Here is a 19,518-nt window from a genome sequence, read left to right as displayed (position 1 = left end):
GGTAAATGGTAAAAGATACTGAACTTAAGAATTGAAAGCAATCTCCATATAGCCAAAAACCATAAAAGAACATGCCTTTACAGGGGACTAAGTAAACCAAATAAAAAGTAATGTTATGAAGCAATCACATTATAAAAACAAGAGAAAACAGTTGTAATATTTGAAGTAAGTTGACCTAATTCATCAACCAGTAAAACACTTAAATCTTAACTAATCATCCTTTTATGAGATGGATAATTGGTAATTTGTGAATTATTATTCTTGGTGACAAAATATAATAATGTTTTTTCATTATGTTGATTTTCTTGTAGTAAAAAAAAAAATCACAAAAATGGATAGTCACTTGATAAGTAGGCTATATCATAATACAAAAACATGCTTATCAGCTCCATATAAAGTACAGAGTGTACACAATAGAATGAGGTACAGGAAAGCAAGAGTTGCAAACTGTGAAACATGGTATCAATTTAGTATTCTATTGGGGTTCAAAATCAAGTTAAAAAAAAAAAAAAAAAAAAAAAAAAAAAAAAAAAAAAGTCCAGTGTACTCATGCTGAAGACAACTTAAGAATTTACTCTACAGTTTCCTTCAATTTGGGGGCATTGCGCAGTTTTGTTGCAATTATGTGAGTTACATCTGCTGCACAAGATTCTGGACTTTTTTTAAGCACACTGTCTCGAATGACACAAAACAACTTTGTGTTTTTAAAGGGAAGCTTCGCCCTTTGCCCATACATATTATACTTGCACATGAGGTTTTTAGTCATAAAACTGCTCAACAGCTTTGATACCATATCCTTCTTATTCATACCACCTATGCGTACACATTTATTGAACATTTCTTAGTAATAAGTTGGATTTTCCAATTCATTTTCAACTTCTTGTAGTTCTTCCAATGTGTTGTTACGCCTAATAGTCAAGTCCAAACCACTGTTGTCACTAAATGAAGTGAAGCAGTGAATCGATTTCAAATCTCTCACCTCTGACTTAGTTTCCCTCACATCTATTATCAATTGTAGGACACGCTTCTGGAACCCTGTGGAATAAAAAGAACATCAATAAATAAGTATACATATACATATAAATATATATATATATATATATATATATTTACAGTTGACCCCCGCCCAACACGAACGTTACGTTCCTGAACTGCTCGTGTAAGGTGATATTCGTGTACAGTGAACTTAATAACTAATGGGAAAAATAGAGTTACAGTAGGTTCCCTAGCACTGGGCCACTCACCATTACCATATAAAGTCTTTTCACCTCCACAAATTAAGCTTATAAGTAAAACATATGAAAGGTGTGACATTCATGTGACAAGAGTAGATTGGAAGGTACTCAAAATATATGGTGTTAGAAGCATTTTGTTGGGTGCAGAACAATCCTTGTATGAGCGGTGCATAGCAGCAGTAATTACGTACTTTTTACATCCATAGGGAAAGTGTGATGCTCTGGCTCTCTTCGGTCCTGGCTGTCACATCACTCTAGTCGGTCCCGGCTGTCACGTCGCTCTAGTCAGTCCCGGCCGTCACGTCGCTCTAGTCGGTCCCGGCTGTCACGTCGCTCTAGTCGGTACCGGCCGTCACGTCGCTCTAGTCGGTCCCGGCCGTCACGTCGCTCTAGTCGGTCCCGGCTGTCACGTCGCTCTAGTCGGTCCCGGCTGTCACGTCGCTCTAGTCGGTCCCGGCTGTCACGTCGCTCTAGTCGGTCCCGGCTGTCACGTCGCTCTAGTCGGTCCCGGCTGTCACGTCGCTCTAGTCGGTCCCGGCTGTCACGTCGCTCTAGTCGGTCCCGGCTGTCACGTCGCTCTAGTCGGTCCCGGCTGTCACGTCGCTCTAGTCGGTCCCGGCTGTCACGTCGCTCTAGTCGGTCCCGGCTGTCACGTCGCTCTAGTCGGTCCCGGCTGTCACGTCGCTCTAGTCGGTCCCGGCTGTCATGTAGTTCACGTTGGTCCCGGCTGTCATGTAGTTCACGTCGGTCCCGGCTGTCATGTCGTTCAAGTCGGTCCCGGCTGTCATGTCGTACTTGTCGATCCTGACTACCATGTCGATCCCAACTGTAATGTCTTTCTTGTCGATCTCGACTGTCACGTCGTTCTCGTTGGTCCTGGCTGTCATATTGTGTACCGGTATGTCGTTCTTGACTATTATGGCATTCACGTTTGCCCACAGTTGTCCAGTTGTTGAAATCGGTCCTGGGAGTCATGAAGTTCCTTATCATGGATAGTACGGCCCCGCTTGTGGTAATTTTGGCTAGTTCCAGGCCTCGGGCTACTCTGATGATCTACACTCCTGAGAAATCAAAGCCAGTGATTACTAATTTCATAGTGTATTTATTTTATAGGTAGATACTAAATGACTACTTTCATGACAGGTATCTATCTATCTATAGCCAGATCCCTACTTCCTTAAGGGGTGGCTACAACTGAAGGACCTCAAACATCCTTATCCCTCCTCCACTTTGTCCTTCCCCCTAGTTCTTGGCCTGCCCCTTCTTTGTCTAGCCTACAAGCCACTTCACTGGTATACACTCACTTGGTCAGCCTCACCTCTTCACTAAAACCACCTGAGAGTACTTCTCTCCATAACTCCAACCAAATCCTTCCTTTAAACTAATTCTAAGTATTTCAGTGAACCTGGCTGATAATTTACATAGATACAGAATATATATTTAAATTTTACATTAACAAAAGAAATGTCAAGACACTGGGATTCTATCAATCTTACTACCAGTACTAGCTTGCTCAGAACAATGCATTTAAACCTTCCTTTCACTGTCACAATTATCTTAAATATTATACTGATTCTGGGGTCACATTCAAATCTCTACTTCACAAAAATTCTATATCAAATAAATATTGGATAATAAATACACCAATGAAATACAAAGTCAATCCACACTCAATAATGAATGTTGGGTTCAAAGAAGCACACAAAAAAAAGTTCATAAAATAACTAATAAAAAAGTTCTGATCCCCCCCCTTAATGGTAATAAAAAGTTTAACATACCAATCAGACTCAGTAGATCTTGACCTTCTTGGAAATGAAATATGATTAAGCTCCTGAGGTGGTGGTGGAGCCAGCGTTTTCGATGGAGCTGGCACAAGCTTTTGTGGTGGAGATGGAGCCAGCTTTTGAGATAGGGCTAGAGCTTGGTTTTCAGTTGATACTGGAGTTCCCTTCTGCTGCTGGGTTGGAGAACCTTTTTGCAACACTGATAGTAAAGAAAATGTACTAAGTAAGACATATAAAAGTTGATACTGTAGCCTACTCCAGTATATATACATGGTATACCATAAGTGAGTGGCATCATGAGGTATTAATGATTTTGAATCCAATAAAAGAATATTTCCAACTCATTTCCACCTTGAGGATGTTTAACAACTACCTTAAATCAATTAACTTGTAAAATCAATTTGCAATTAAAATGAAGATATGTAGATTTATATTTGGATGATCTTATTTTGACTGTAAATAGATAAAATACCAGGAAAGCAGCATTTCCTTTGTTAATGCAATATACTGTGTTCTTTGCTCACTTACCATGCAAGTCCTGACTACTGATGAAGTCCTCTGGAAGGCGCTTCTTGGCACGTTTTCTCCTCCTCCTTAATTCCCAACCCTCACCATAATCAGAGTCAGCACTGCTGTCAACACCCTCAGTTACTGATGTGAGCTGATAATTGTCACATGTTTGATAACTATCTGAAATATGAACATAAACAAACTAGAGATCTATACTTAAATCACAGTATGTCATGATACCTTCCCTCCCCTAAGAAGATCCCCTAAATAGAAGGCCAAGACATAAGTCAGTCAGTCAGTCAATCAGTCTCTCTCTCTCTCTCTCATATATATATATATATATATATATATATATATATATATATATATATATATATTATGAGAGAGAGAGAGAGAGAGAGAGAGAGAGAATGGAAAAGGTGAGGAATGAAAGGATGAAATGACAAAATGTTGGTAACATAATACATACATACCTGAAGATATTTTCACTTTAACCAGTTGGAACTTCCTCCATGATTTAGGGTCTGGGTGTTGTCGAGTATTCAATGCATTCTCAGCATTAACACCTTGAGGCCAATACAAGCTTCCCTTCTCCTCATCTACCCAGCTATCTGGTACAACACCTTCCTCTTCTGTTTTCCCCTCAACCCAAACTGCTCGCTTCCACATCCTGATAATTAATGTCATGCTTAGTAATTCAGTATTATAGTAAGTACAGTATATATTCTTTTTATTTCATTTGAAGAGACGACATGTATCATTATAATTATTGTAAATAAATTACTTAATATGAGAAATATCAGTAACAAAACTGAAAATAAATTGAACTGCATGATACCAATAGTTTGTACCGGTAATAAACCTATTTCATACAACATTTTAAAATAATTCTTCAAATATACATCATTGTAATTAATCTCAATCACATTTTCATTTACAAGAGTTAGAGGGGAGGGGGATCATGGTCACTACATGTCAGAAATAAATGTTTAATAAGATACGTGAGAATGTTGACTGTTTATACGTATCAAAATAATAATAATAAAAAATATTATGCCTTCAAGAAAATCATTAACTTGTAAATGCTAAGAAAAAAAAAATAATCTCACCATTGGTGATTTTCTTCTTATGTAATGCAAGCAAATATATGCACTGCAATGTGTGTCTGCCATCTTCAGGTGCAATGAGGACAGGGAGCAGAAGATAAAGTATAGATAAAAGAAAAAAAAATGGAGAAGAGTTGTGAAGCTACAGAGTCCAAGATTCAGAAGTTTGCTGTTTGTACATAATCAAGTTGGCAATTTTCCGTGAGCTCCAAGACTAAAAGCAAAAAATTTTTTTTTTACAAATCTCACACTATTCATTTGTGTAATGCAATACTGGTATTAAGACAACACCATCTTTGTAGGGCAATTTCACAACTTTTCTGAACAAGTATTTAGAATGAATTACTTTTTCTTTTGTCTTGGAGCAATTTTTCATGAACACAATATTGATGAGTTTTGAATCACAAGGTACAGTGAAAAAATTTCCAGTAAAGTTTTGGCTTAAAACACCACAAGTATAGTATCCATTGTCCTTTTTCTCTTTCAGGAAAACAAAATCTTCATTTTCCAACATGAAACAGTTATCCTTGTATGTTGTGGTTATGCATGCTTGTTGTGAAGTGTCCTTTGTTGCACTGTACTTTTCCTTTTCAGCAAGCCTTTTAAATACTTGTGAGATGGGATTACTTGATGACCTTACTAACTTTTTTATTATATGTAAATGATTCTCAAAGGGGAATGCACTTAAAGAGTTCAATGAACACTGATAGTTTTCCACATCATCGGCTAAATGAACGACATTATGTAAGTTATATACAACAAAATGGCGACCAAATACCTCATCGCACTGTTGCACAAAATACTCCAGTAGTTCTCGTGCATATGACAAATAGCCATTCCTTAGATGGCTGTCTGAGTTCAATAAAATAGAAAGAGCTACAGTTAGTGACAGGCTTGTTTTGTAGATTTCTGGAGAAACAATATCTTTCAAAGCAACAATACTTGTGTACAAGATATATTGCCTGAATTCAGTAGCCTTCCAACGATCAATCACAGCCAGAGACCGTGGCTGCCTAGCAAACTCACTTGGGAGTGACATGCCTTCCAAAACACCAGATAACAAGCTTAACTGTTGCTGGGAGAGTTTACACACTCTAGAACCTCTCATAAGGAAGAGCAACATTCTTCTTGTGACACCAAGGCAAATTATATGCATGTAGTCCAAAGGAAATCCTTTAACACAGGATATCCCATACTGAATGAGAGGACTCATTCCCAGCTGATGAGTTCCTTCATAATGACCTAGTTTGAATAATTCATCAGTTCTTTCTTTACATTTATTTGAAGAGTTTAGTTTGAGAACATGAGAGTCCCAAGTTCCTTTAATCTCGCATCTTTCACATGCATAATAACCAGTGTGGCTTTTAATGCATTTCAGAAAGGATCGGGCAGGTGCATCACATATAAAAGAAATAATATTCACACCCAATCTCTTACCATCCACAACTAAACCATCTTGTGAAAGTTGCTTGTATTCTTCTAAGAAGTCTGAGAGAAAATTGTCTACAGATTCTGGCTTTACTTTCCCACAATAAAGAGCTACCAATGCAGGCCTAAAATAGCTAAATTTCAATAATATTGGCCAGAAATGCTCATTACTTGACTTATATAATGGAATTCCATCTACATTTATTTTCAATTCAATGAAATCATTGTTTTCAACAAAATCTTTATTGGCATCCAGTATCAGTTGCAAAGTTGAGGCTATTCCAAAATATGAATATTGTCCACCACACTTTTCTTTTATTGTTACATGCCTTGGAGTTTGCAATAATGTGCGTGCATCTTTTGGAAGATTAAATCCTCTTTTCCTAAGAATTTCTAAAAGCTGATTAAGTGCTTGTCTCGTGATATTATTCAGAGTGGCCCACCTAGCTAATTCTTCCTGAGTAGAATCATCAGTGAAGCTATTTTGAGTATCATTATCAGTGTCGGATTCCTCTGATGAAGAGGATATTAAACTGCTATCAATCTGTTGTTGACAAGGCAAAGTGAAGGATATATCAGCGTCTCGCTAAGAGGGATCTCACCATTAAGCTTACTGACTTTAGAACATGAATTATTTTCATCTTCATTACTAGAAAAAAGCTCTTTCAGTTGACTTTGTAGTTTCCTGTACCTTTTATAGTAAGCCATGATAACTTTTTCCTCAAAATGGTTTTACTTTTAATTTTGTGGCAAGGTTACTTAAAGAGATATACAGCACTGGAAATTTTAAAGAATAAGAAATAAAAGAATGTTATCTGAATTAGACAACAAAGTATTAGTAAAAGACAAATAGAACACAAAATAATAAATCTGCACATACACAAACATATAATAGAACTTAACTGAGGAAACAGAAAAAGGATGGAAAGCAAATATAGGCAAGTAAATTGTAGATGCTCTGAAGTTAGTTATTACCAAGGTTAATCAGAATTACTGGTAGTGCTAATTCTATGGATTCTGATTATATATGGAACTTTAACAATGCTTTAAATCACTATTTCTTAGTAAGTACTGCATAGAGGTGAGAAACAGGACTCTAGGGGATGTGATAATTCTGGGATGGGGTTCTAATGAAATTAGGATAAAATCATTTACAGAGCATCATGTTTTTAGAAATCCATCAATATTCTTCATAATCCAGAGTTATGGATGCTACAACTGGTTTGTTATTGGAGAGGGAAAGGGAAAGGTTAGTTACAATATATTAACATAAAAGGGATAAAAAAAAAAACTGCTGTATACCCTGAGTGGGGGTATGTTAGTAAACTAGGTATTACCATTACTAGAAAATTTAATAGTTCAATAGTTACCATAATGTATTATAGTGTTCCATATTTCAAAATAAAATAATCTCCAACCATGGTCTTGCTGAAAAGCATAATGAATATGATTTGTGGGCAAAATAGACTAGTTTTAGTATGAACGTACAAAACTTTTAAACTACTAACCTTGTACAAATTTTGCTAGAACAAAAAAATCTAGTGTTGACTGCGGAGTTCCACCCTGTAGCCTATTAACGGTATAGTAACGTATGCCTTTGTAGTCTAGGTAGCACAAGACACAGTCACCTCTTCAGCTGGCTAGATTTATCGTCAACTGAAAAAATAAATAAAAATGTATAGCCTAACTAGTGGTACTGCAATGGGTGAAAATTGAATATAATAAAAAGTTTATTGCAGTGAAGCAAATAAAGCTAATTACTGACAACGTAAAATATTAATATGATTTCTAAAGATAATGATACAGTATGGTCTTACGCCTTAAAAGGCCCCTATGAAAATGAATTAATATAGTACCGGTATTCATTAAGTAATAATAGATATATTTATAAAATGAAGGGGAATCATCCTGGGACAGATATATTTTGACAGGGAATCGTCTTGACGGGGAATTGTTCAGAGACCTGCATAAGTACCAGTACATTACACACAATACAGTGTATTTATTTCCAAATTTTCAAATATACCATCCCTCACCAGGATTAGAACTTGGAACCTATAGATGAGTGCATCAGCTTTTCACCAATGGGGTACCACCCCGAAAAGACAATACAACCATGTGTATGCTCAGTAAGCAAATACAGTAGGCTAAGTACATTTTGTAGATGACCATAAACTTTACCAAACAAGGAGGTCAAAATCATATTTATATCAAGTAAATTTGGTAATATTTTAGTTTTGGTCCCACATGATTTTTTTCAATACCAATCAATAGCCTAAGCAATTGTGAATAAGCTATTTTGAGTACCAACAATATAACCATAAATAATATGGTCCATTTTTAACACTACACATCACGCGATCATTGACTTTTCGTTAACATTTTCATGATTTTCTAACAGAATCAGTCATTCTAAGAATGTTTTCTTCATGGCATTTCTGTCGCAAATTAATAATAAACGAGTTATCGCTATTCCATATGTGGTATGGTTATAAGCCTCCTAGTGAAGTAAACAGGACTAGCGAATTTTTCAGTGAATCGAATGGCCTAAAGCAACTCAAATCACACCAAAACAACAAGCACTAACCTAACCTAACGAAACCTCATCTATTCCCCAAATCCTAACAGGGGGGCTTCAACTCCTCCAGACCCCCCACACATTAACCAAATCTTACCTAACCTAACCTGGTGTAAATACGAAATATTACTTTCACTAAGGAAGTATACATACAGGTGAACACACACAACTATCTGTCTACAGCAGGGGAAACATGGCTCTCCCATTGAAAACAATAACACTATAAATTGCATAACTCAGTAATGGTTGATTTACGACGGATGTGCCATAGAAGAAAAAAGGACCAGAATTGCATAAGGTATAATGCTAGTTAGTTCAATTTCTTGTCAGTGAGTTGGCTGTTAATACGAAATAATACCGGCCTGTTAGCCTAAACATCGATATGAGTTAGGTCCTAGGCCAGCTAGCCTATGGAAAAAAATAAAAGTTGCAAAATTACTCTTTTGTTGCTTGAGGTTAACTTAAGGATTGGGAAAGCAGATTTCTCAAAGCAGTGCCATTAAGTTAGGGCCTAATCAACAGGCTACAGCCTATGAGTCTCAAATTTCCCTATTTTTGGAAAAGAAAGGATGTGTGGCTAAGCACAAAGTGCCTGCCCTCTTCTTCCTAATATCATGAGAGAGGGAAAATTACCTTTGATCCTTTGCTGCAGGTTTCGTGGCCGCTTGGTGAAGTTGCTGTTGCCCCCTTGGTGAACTTGGCGGCAGTTGGCGCCATTTGATATTATAAACAATTCAAAACAAATGAATTTCGAAATGCACACCAGAGTAAAGCATCATCTCCAAGAAAGCCAGGAAATTAAGTACAAATAACTTTACTTTGCAAAAATACTACATTCTAACTGCATTTGAAAATATTAGATTTAAATAAAATGCATGATTAAAATGATACGATCACCACAAACAGTTGAGTGGCAAGTTGTATCTGGCAATATTCAGTACAAACGTGTCACATGTCGCAACATATGGAGATTCTATTTGACTTCATGCTGTTTGAACGTATTTTATATAATTATATGCTTACAATCATTATAAGAGTAGGCCTGTTAAGCAACAAAACATTTTCTGACTATAGCTATTAATAACATGCATGAGTTATAATTTACCTATATTTTTGAAATTGTTATTCCAAAACATATCAAACTACATTGGAAATACGATTTTATGGAGGCAGGTATCATGTATTTCAAGAAAAAAAATTATAATGTGAACTCCTGAATTAAATGAGAATGAATCCACCAGTTCTACTTAGAGATAACATCACATCTAATTCGTAAGAATTCCACATCCATTTATTCACGTGAATATGTCATCTAAACATTCACATGAAAAAGACATGGATATCTGGTGAATTCACGTGTTCACAAGTTTTCACCAAATTTCCACGTGGATACGACGTGAAAATCACCACCTGTGCCCACTGGGTTGACAGTGTGGCAGCGTTCCCTGCAATCCAAACTCCACTGCTATGGCCTGTCATCATTTGTTTCACTGATATTTCTCGTATCTCAGCGACAGGAAGGTAAGAGTAAAAATAGAATATGCATATTTCAATTTCCACTCGATTAATGTCGACGTGACACAAAGATCAGTCGTGGTTCTAACCCTGTTCCTAATTCATATTGATGATCTCTTGTTCATCACCCATAATCCCATTCATATAGGCTATATGCAGATGACTTAAAACTTCACAGTTCCTTCACAATAAAACACCCATTCACAAAGATTAATATCTCTAACTTGGAACTTAGTTCAGCAGTCTCCATAAACCAAGACTTTTCTAAGACTGCTGATTTTCTCATGCTAGGAGAACCAAATATATACAGTTTACTAATAGACAAATATTGCCATATTCCTGTGTTACCTTGAATGCTACTAATATTCCTGTCTTTAGAATAATTGAAATTCTCGTTGTTTCACTTAAGAATACCCTCAGCAGGACCTCTCATGTTGTGTCTCTTGAAAAAAGCACTTCAGAGAAACTTGGATCATTGTATAGAATCCGCAACTTCTTCACTGACGACCAGCCAGTTATAATTTACAAAGAGTAATGTGCGTTCTTAACTGGAATATTCCACACCTATGTGGAGTGGATGTGGAGAGGTTGCACTGAAGCAATTAACCTGACAAAACTCAGAACAAAGCTGAATTATTAAGTTTTTAACAAAATCATCAAATCGATTAGTTCTGTACAGTCATATGATTGATTTTTCTCTGCTTAATCTAGCTAGTGATATCACAAGTGGATAAAAGGTACAAAAAGTTACTGAGAGAAATGGAAAAATTTAGCCTTTGTTAAGATTTTGATATTTATATTTTTTCAAGTTTTCAAGCTTGGGCTCCATTTTCCAAGATCTTGAAAAAAATTTCAGGCAGTGGCAACGTTGTCAGTGACGTATACATATCTGTGTTGAAAGCTGTGTCGCTCTGTGGTCTTTGTGGTAATGCCTTGATGTTTGTTAATTTTTTGTCGTGTGTATTTTATCTTTGTGCATGTGCAATCTTTTGTTTCACGCGTGCATGTGTGTGTGTGTGTGTGTGTGTGTGTGTGTTCTTACCTGATTGTTCTTACCTAATAGTATCTTTACAGTAATGAGTCAAGCTCGTACTGTCTCGTGTCTTAAACCATATTTATCGTACATATCCTTAAAATTGTGAATTGTTTTGACACAGACTATTTCATTCGGTAGTGCATTCCACTGATCAATTGCTCTATTTGGGAAACTAAATTTCCTTACGTCTTTATCACCTCTCTTCTTAAGCAGTTTTTTGCAGTGTCCTCTTGCTGATGCTTCCCCATAGGTTAAGTAATCATTTATGTCTATTTCCTCCTTCCCTGATATGCATTTATATAGCATATTCATGTCACCTCTTTTCCTTCTCTCCTGTAGTGTTGGTAGATTCAGTTTATTTAGGCTTTTTTCGTAGCTTAGATCCATTAAGCTTGGTACCCATCTTATAGCGGCCCTTTGAACTTTTTCAATCTTGTCTGTGTTTTTTTGAGATGAGAACTCCAGACTACTGATGCATACTCCAGGGTTGGTCTGATGAATGATGTTATTATCTTTCTTAGCATGTCTTCATTTGTGTGTGAATGCTATTCTCATATTTGCAAGCAGTGTATACATGTTCCGTACCTTCTCACTGATGTGGTCTGCCGGAGATAGTCTGTTATTGATAATCACACCTAGGTCCTTCTCTCCTTCTGATGTGTGTAGGGTTTTATTTCCTAACGTATAATCCCAATCAGGTCTTTTCCCACTTTTACCAAACTTGATTACATGACACTTGTCCACATTGAATTCCATTTGCCATGTATTACTTCATTCATGACGTTTAATTCTTCTTGTAGCTCTTTACAAGAGTCTATGTTAGTAATTCTCCTTTGTATTTTTGCATCATCTGCAAACATATTTAAATAGCTTTCATTTCCAGTGTTATTGTCTATATCATTTATATACACTAAAAACATGATTGGTGCCAGCACTGAGCCCTGTGGTACTCCACTAGTCACTTCTTTCCATAATGAGTAATTTCCCCTTAGTACTGTTCTCATTTCTCTTCTTATGAGAAAATCTCGCATCCAACAATACAGTTTGCCTCGAATTACTCCTTAATGGTACAGTTTCCATAAAAGCCTTTGGTGTGGTACTGTGTCATATGCTTTCTTGAAATCTAAATAGATACTGTCCACCCTTCCTTCTCTTTCCTGTAATGTGTCTGTTACTCTGTCATAGTAGCTCAACAGATTAGTAACACATGATTTTCCTTTTCTGAAACCAAACTGTCTTTCTGTTATCATATTGTGTTCTTCTAGATGGTTTACCCAAGCTTTTCTTATAAGCTTTTCTAATACCTTGCTTACAACACTGGTTAGTGATACTGGTTGGTAGTTGAGTGGATTTTGTCTATTCCCTTTCTTGAACAAGGGAACAATGTTTGCTTTCTTCCAAATATCAGGTAGTTTACCTTGACTCAAGGATTTCTTGATAATGAAAAATAAAATGGTTTACTTAACTCCTTTGCACATTCACGTAGTACCCAACATGAACTTTCATCAGGACCATTTGCTTTTCCTTTGTCTAATTTACTTAGCTCCTCCTGTATTACTTTTTCTGATGTTTGTATATCTGGTAGTATGTGTGGGCATGCATGTTCCACATAATCCCTCTCACAATTTTTTTTCCTTTGTAAAAACTGATTGGAATTTCTTGTTTAGTGCTTCACAAATATCCTTCTCTTGTGTATAGGTGATTCCCTCGTCCGTAATGGATTGTATTTTATCTTTTACTTTGGGTTTGCTTCTGATGTAGCTGTAAAATAGCTTCAGTTGATCACCACTTTTATTTATGATACCCTCCTCAAACAGTTTTTGGGCTTCCCTCCTTTTTCTTGTATAATCGTTTCTTGCCTGTTTGTAATTATTATATGCCCTTTCGCTATTGTGTCTTCTGTATCAATTCCACAACAAATCTCTTTTTTTCTTCTGATTTTTTACATTCTGTATTGAACCATTTCTTTATTTTCTTTTCTGCTTCTTTGTGCTGTGGGATGTACTTCTGGACTCCTATTTCATAAAGTTCACAGAATTTTTTATATATAGCATTTAAATCTTGTCCTCTAAACTCCTTTCCCCAATCAATTTCTAAGAAGTATTTCTTTAGGTCATGATAGTTTCCTTTTATAGTTTAGGGTCTGTTTGTAATTTTCATTGCCGTTAACTAAGTCATATGCTATCCTGAAGTTGCAATTTAGCATGGTCGCTTTTGCCAAATGGAGGGTGGTACATTAAATTGTCAATATCGTTTTCTTACCTAGTAAATATGAGATCTAGCATTGAGGGTACATCGAGTCTCTTTTTCTGGTGCTTTCCCTTACATGTTGCGTTAGGAAAAACTCTTGTACGAGATCCAGGAGCTTTTGGTCCCAACAGCTTTCTTGGCTTATTACATCTAGAGTGTTCCAATTTATATTTGTAATAAAATCTCCAGCTAGTATAATTCTTTCCGATTTCTCTTCCATTTTATGTAGTAATGATTTTAAACTCTGAATTGTATTTTCTGCCAGGTCCTCATACTTGTCTCTTTCCCATGTGTTTGACTTGGGTGGCATGTACAAATTGGCTACAATTACTTTCCCTTCAGTTGTATTGATCTCTATTGCAATCAGTTCTACTTGTGAGGGTATATCTAGTCCTATTTCTTTGTCTTTTAGATTTTTCTTAGTTAATATTATAATTCCTCCTCCTTTTTTTAAGTTCCTATCTCTTCTCCATATATTATATTCCTCTAAGTTTAGGATGTCATTTGATAGCCTTGATGTTAATTTTGTTTCAGTTAGTCATATTATATGTGGTTCCTTTTCTTTTACATAATCATTCATCTCTAATAATTTAGATACCTTTTCATCCACATTTGAGTACATCAACTTAATCATCTTGTTTATAAACTTGTCATGGCTTGGTTCTACTACCTTCCTCCTTTTTATTCCCTCCTGTTTATGTACCACTTTCGTACCTGCAATCCTATTACTTTGTAAAAAAAATGTATTCTTCTTCTCCTCTGATCTTCTCTGATTTTTTGTTTTTGCTTCCTCCCTCTTCTTTTTTAGTAATTCCAGTTCCTCTTGTGTTAGGCATCTTTTTATCCATACATTTTCGAACTCCTCTTTTTCCATAAGATTCTTTGCATTTTTTAGTATCTCCTCCATGGTGTTTACACTCTGGAAGGTTACCTTTAAGGGTCTTGACTTGCTTCTCTCGTATTTCCCTAACCTTTTGTGTTCCTCTATGTCTTTACTACAGATTTCCCCTGATACTTCTTTCAATATGCTTATTACATTTGCCATCTCCTTTCTGTCTCTTGAGCTCTTGTTTTTTACTTCTTCCCCTTCTATACCAGTGATTACTATAGATTTGTTAATACAGTAATCCCTCTACTTTCCGGATGCCCACTTTCCGGACATCCCCACTTACCAGACATAATCGACCCAGGATCCAATTTTCCCAATTGTCTGAAAACTGGAAAAAAATAGAAAAAAAAAATGATTTTTTCCCACCCGTAATTTGAACTTGGCTCGCACGGCGCAGTACAGCTTTGTTGTGGTACGTCATTCCTCCGACATCCGCTAGAGCACCCCTGCATCCTCCCCACTTTCCGCCTGTCTCTTGTCGCGAGTGAACACTCATCGTCATGGTTCCCCACATGCTCGCTTTTGTGGTGGTTCCTTACCTGCCGCAGGCACTCCTGCTGCTCTCGTGCCTTTCCTTCATGTGCGTGATGATCGCCCCATCACCTGAGAAGAGGAAGAGAGTGGTTCTGACTCTAGAGAAGAAGCGGGAGATATTGGAGAAAGTAGATGCGGGATGGTCTTCATCACGCATCCTCCGTGAGTTCAACCTGGCCCGATCTACTTTGTTTGATATTAAAAGATCCTGAGACAAACTCATCCAGTACACGGCTGACTTCTCGTCGAAAAGCAAACACAACATGGAGAGGAAGATGATGTTTACTCCCAAGTTTGCTGAAGTCGACCGCTCCATGTTGATTTGGTATCGACAGCAATGTGCTGCTGGTGTGATGGTACGTGGTACAGAGCTGAAGGCTGCTGCTGAGAAGTTCGCAAGGCTTCATGACGCCCTAGACTTCAAGGCATCCGAAGGTTGGCTCTTCGCGTTCAAGTTACGACATGGCCTTACCAACTGTAAGTCTCATGGCGAAGCTTTGGACGCCAAAGAGGATGGAGTAGAGGAGTTTCGGCACAAGGTGAAGGGCTTGATCGATAGGAAGGGCCTCACTCTCGGTCAAGTCTACAACGCTGACGAAACTGGTTTATTCTATCGCTCTTTGCCTACGAACACTCTAGCCGAGGAGACGGAGAAGTGTGTACCTGGCCACAAGCTCTCCAAGCAATGGATATCTGCTTTGTGTTGTGCCAATTCTAACGGCATGCACCAGCTTAAGTCCATTATTGTTGGCCATGCAAAACAGCCTCAGTGTGTTCGTGGGGTGATGGATGTTCTCCCTGTCGTCTGGTACCATTCCTTGAAGGCATGGTTCACAGCCCAGCTCTTCAAAGACTGGTTCCACCGCCATTTCATCAAGGAGGTCATACATTACCAGACGGAGAAACTGGGAATCCCACAAGACCAGGTAAAAACCCTCCTTCTCCTCGACAATGCACCTGCCCACCCATGCAACAAGGACTTGGTGGCTGAGAATGGCCACATTAGGTGCATGTTTCTGCCACCTAATACTACTGCTCTCATCCAACCAATGGACCAAGGAGTGATCGTGGCAATGAAGCGCCTATACCAACGGAAGTTCCTGGACGAGGTGATGGTTGTTCTCGAAGACAAGGACGAGCGCAGGGAGGGATGGGACACGCGAGGCCAGCGGACTTTGGAAAACCTTCGCCGCTACAACATCAAGTCTGCCATTTACAACTGGGCCAGTGCATGGAAGGAAATCCCTGTCAAGACTCTAGAAAATGGTTGGTCTTGTCTGCTTCTTGGAACGGATGTGGAGTACGATTTCCTAGGTTTCGACGTGGATGACTTCCATGCACGTCTACGTGCGCATGGCAACGATGTTGTTGTGGACGAAGTGCGTGAGTGGTTGGATGACGACGAGGGCAATCCTGGGTATCAGACCCTGTCTGATATCGAGATCCCATCTTCATTTGCAGGTGTCAGTACCCAGCTTGAAGATTCTGACGAGGATGGTGACGAGGATGCGGACTCCTCTCAGCATGACACAACCCCAGCCATCCCCAAGCTGAGCACAAGCCGGGGACACCTAGAGTTCGTTCTGGACTACCTGGAACACCCGGACTGCGACAGGGAGATGGGGCCCTTGGGACTTGTGGAGGAAGTGCGTGCTTTCAGGCAGTGCATCATTAATCATCAGAATCGTCGTTCCTTGCGTCAATCAATGATTGACAGCTTTTTCAGGCCCGTGACCCCCGCTGTGCTCAGCCCTGGCTCCACTTTGTTGCCTCCCCAAGACAAGCCCTCATGCTCCGAGCCACAGCCCAGCACATCAGCCACGGTGGAGTCACCGCTCGATGTGAGTTTGCGTCTATCTTCAGAGTCGTCTGCAGTGGGTACGCCATCACCACGACCCAGCGATGCACCCCTAGGTCACCTCCCAGCAATACTCTCAGACTCTGACAGTGATTAAATGGCAAGAACTTCTCCACTAGACCACACGGGAATTTAGTGTTGTGCAGTGAAAGAAAAACAGTGCATACAGTATTGTTAAGAAATTAGAAATTTGAGTGAAAAGACAAACAATTTTTGGACAAAATTTAACATAAAAAACTTGTGATTTGTTTTGAAATTGGTTTTATGAGTGGAAAGACTTAAAGTGCAGAGTGCAACACTTATGAAGTTACAATGGAGCATAAGTAAGACAAGAGTGCGCAGTGTGAAGAGAATGTACTTCTGAGTGCGAATGACTAAGTTCAGTGCAAGACTTCGTGAACAGTGTAATGCAAGTGCTTTAGGAAATCCTTCTTACTGTCAGAGTCTGAGAGGAGGCAGTTATTCATCGAGATGGCCATGGACTTGCTGTAAGTAGGCAGAATGTTTCATACTGTCCTGTACTGTATTTTCCATACTATACTTACCTCAAACACCTCATTTCACTCTTTTATGTCCCTTATTGGTGTGAATATGTAGTGTCTTAAGTGCTATGCATGTGCAGTAGGGAGGTGTTTTTCTGAGTTAGGCTAGGTTAGGGTCCATAACTACCAGTCCAGGAGCCAGGGACTTGTAAGTACCCAGAATGTTTAATACTGTATAAACATACCTCAAAAACCTCATTTTATGGTTCTTTTGCCTTTATTTCAGTCTTTTATGTCCCTTATTGCTCTGATTTGGGTCTTAAATAGGTGATATGCATGTCCAGAGGGAGTTGTATAGGTGTTTTTCTGAGTTAGGGTCCATAAGTACAAGTCCAGGAGGCTATTGCTCACTATCCGGACAGGACCACTTTCTGGACATGCCTTTGGCTCTATTACGTTGGATAGTGGAGGGATTACTGTATCTACTGAATCTCTGACTAACTTAGGATTGTTTTGAATTATTCTTTTCACTTCCTTTTTAATGCTTTTTTCTTCCACCCTTGTTTCTAAGTCTTTCTTTACTTTCACCATTTCAGCATAAGTGGTTTCCACATCATTTTTGTAGCTTTGCACAGGTTCATTCACCTGTGTTATCTTCTCCTCAATATCACTACTCTGGTCTATCAGACTGCTTACTTGCCTAATTGTCTCTGTATCATTTTTGAACTCTTCCATAATACTCTCGTGGTTGACTACTGTACTTGCCATTTCACTAATTTTTCTCCTAAGTGAACCCAGTTCTACTGTCAGCTCACCTATGGTTATGTCTTTCTTGTTGACTTCCTTCCCTAATTTTTCTATTTCTTCCTTTTGCAAGTGCATCTGTTTCTTAATTTCATCAATCTTATTATGAAAAGCCGTCTCTAGCCTGTGTACTCGTTCAACCAGTTTATTGTGAGTCTCCATTTCAACCAGTTCTTGGTAGAAATCATCATCCTGCTTTCTACCTTTATCCTTTTTCATTTCCAAATTTGCTTTACTAAAGTATGTGGTCATGTTGCAGTACTAAAAGCACATATTGTACTTACATTCCCTGGGGCAATTATAGACAAAACAAACGATTAGCTGATTGTGTGCATTCTTACTCTAATATGATTTCTTTTCTGTTTGAACAAGTCTTGCTTTAAAACTTCTTTTTTTTTTTTTAGAACACTATTTAGTCTAACCTGGTACAGAGCTTGACTACGGTAATTTAGGTAATGCCACTGGCCAAGTTGGCCATTTATGGAGCGATGGCGGAGAGCGTCTGGTCTCCTCGGTGCCGTGTGTGTGTGTGTGTGTGTGTTGCTGAAGGTCCATTGTGAAGTGTGGTGTTTGTATGATGACAAACCTGATCAGTCGAGAAGTGACATCGTTTAACAGTGGTTACACTCAACCTGCCTGTATCAGCATGAATTTGTTGCATCTGTGGTTTGTGCTTTTGTGGGATGTCAGGGTTGCATTCCATGTGTCTGACTTCATTTTGGAGGTTTAGGCGGGACTGGCAGGCCAGACTTGCTGCTAGCCCACTAGAAAACAAAAATGAAGATAGTACCTCTGGAAGTGCGGCGTTGTGCCAAAACAGCAGCGCCCACTCAGGGGCGAATTAACCACTAGGCTGACTAGGCTGCAGACTAGGACCCTCACTATTGATGGAACCTCCATCAGTAACACACACACACATCTATATATATATATATATATATATATATATATATATATATATATATATATATATATATATATATATATATATATTGGAGAGACATACGAGTACATTACACGCGTATGTACAAATGCATTTGAACGCTCCTGACTGGGTGGTATCAGTGACTGACTTCTATCTAAGAGGTCTAGGGTTCGATTTCCAGTCAGGAGCGCATTAATATATTTGTACACACCCGTGTGCTGTGTGTCTCTCCAACACATAAAGACGCTCGTGTTGTGTCTGGGTTAGATTAAAACTGCTCTGTCACTTGCTAAAATGCGTGGGGCTGTGAAATGATCCTCATGTGTTGTGGCTCTTCCATAACGGATTTACCTGATTCGTCAAAAAAATCAGATGTCACAGCTTTGATCACGCCTGGTCGAGTGGTATCAGTGCCTGACTTCTATCTATGAGATCCTGGGTTCGATTCCCAGTCAGGAGCTTAGATATATATATATATATATATATACTGTGTGTGTAAAATTTTTAACTCTCTAGCCGGGAATCGAACCCGGGACTCCTAGATAGCAGCCACGCACCGTTTCACTGCACGGTAGTGTGATAAA

General features: G+C 38.4%; 1 protein-coding gene and 1 pseudogene across 1 annotated transcript; both read right to left on the bottom strand.

Annotated features, from left to right (window-relative positions):
* Positions 1-571: 571 nt before the first annotated feature.
* LOC145394531 (uncharacterized) lies at positions 572-2,210 on the bottom strand (annotated as a pseudogene).
* A 78-nt stretch (positions 2,211-2,288) lies between these two features.
* On the bottom strand, positions 2,289-4,198 carry LOC145394530 (uncharacterized). The gene is made up of 3 exons (XM_080268367.1): positions 4,003-4,198; positions 3,548-3,709; positions 2,289-2,296 (listed from the first exon to the last, which is right to left on the bottom strand). Exons 1-3 carry the CDS (start codon positions 4,196-4,198, stop codon positions 2,289-2,291), a joined length of 366 nt encoding a protein of 121 aa, XP_080124493.1.
* Positions 4,199-19,518: the final 15,320 nt, after the last annotated feature.

Source organism: Coenobita brevimanus, chromosome 27 (assembly GCF_032717465.1).
Source record: "Coenobita brevimanus isolate Jiangsu-jjx chromosome 27, ASM3271746v2, whole genome shotgun sequence".
Lineage (NCBI taxonomy): Eukaryota > Metazoa > Arthropoda > Malacostraca > Decapoda > Coenobitidae > Coenobita > Coenobita brevimanus.
The sequence above is the reverse complement of the archived record's forward strand: the minus strand, read 5'-3'. Positions and strand labels throughout refer to the sequence as shown.

Excerpts from the sequence above, each read along its gene's own strand:
- LOC145394530 (XM_080268367.1), bottom strand. The coding sequence starts at position 4,198 with ATGTGGAAGCGAGCAGTTTGGGTTGAGGGGAAAACAGAAGAGGAAGGT. Across the intron at positions 3,710-4,002 it reads TAAAGTGAAAATATCTTCAG|ATAGTTATCAAACATGTGAC; the intron begins GTATGTATGTAT and ends TTCATATTTCAG.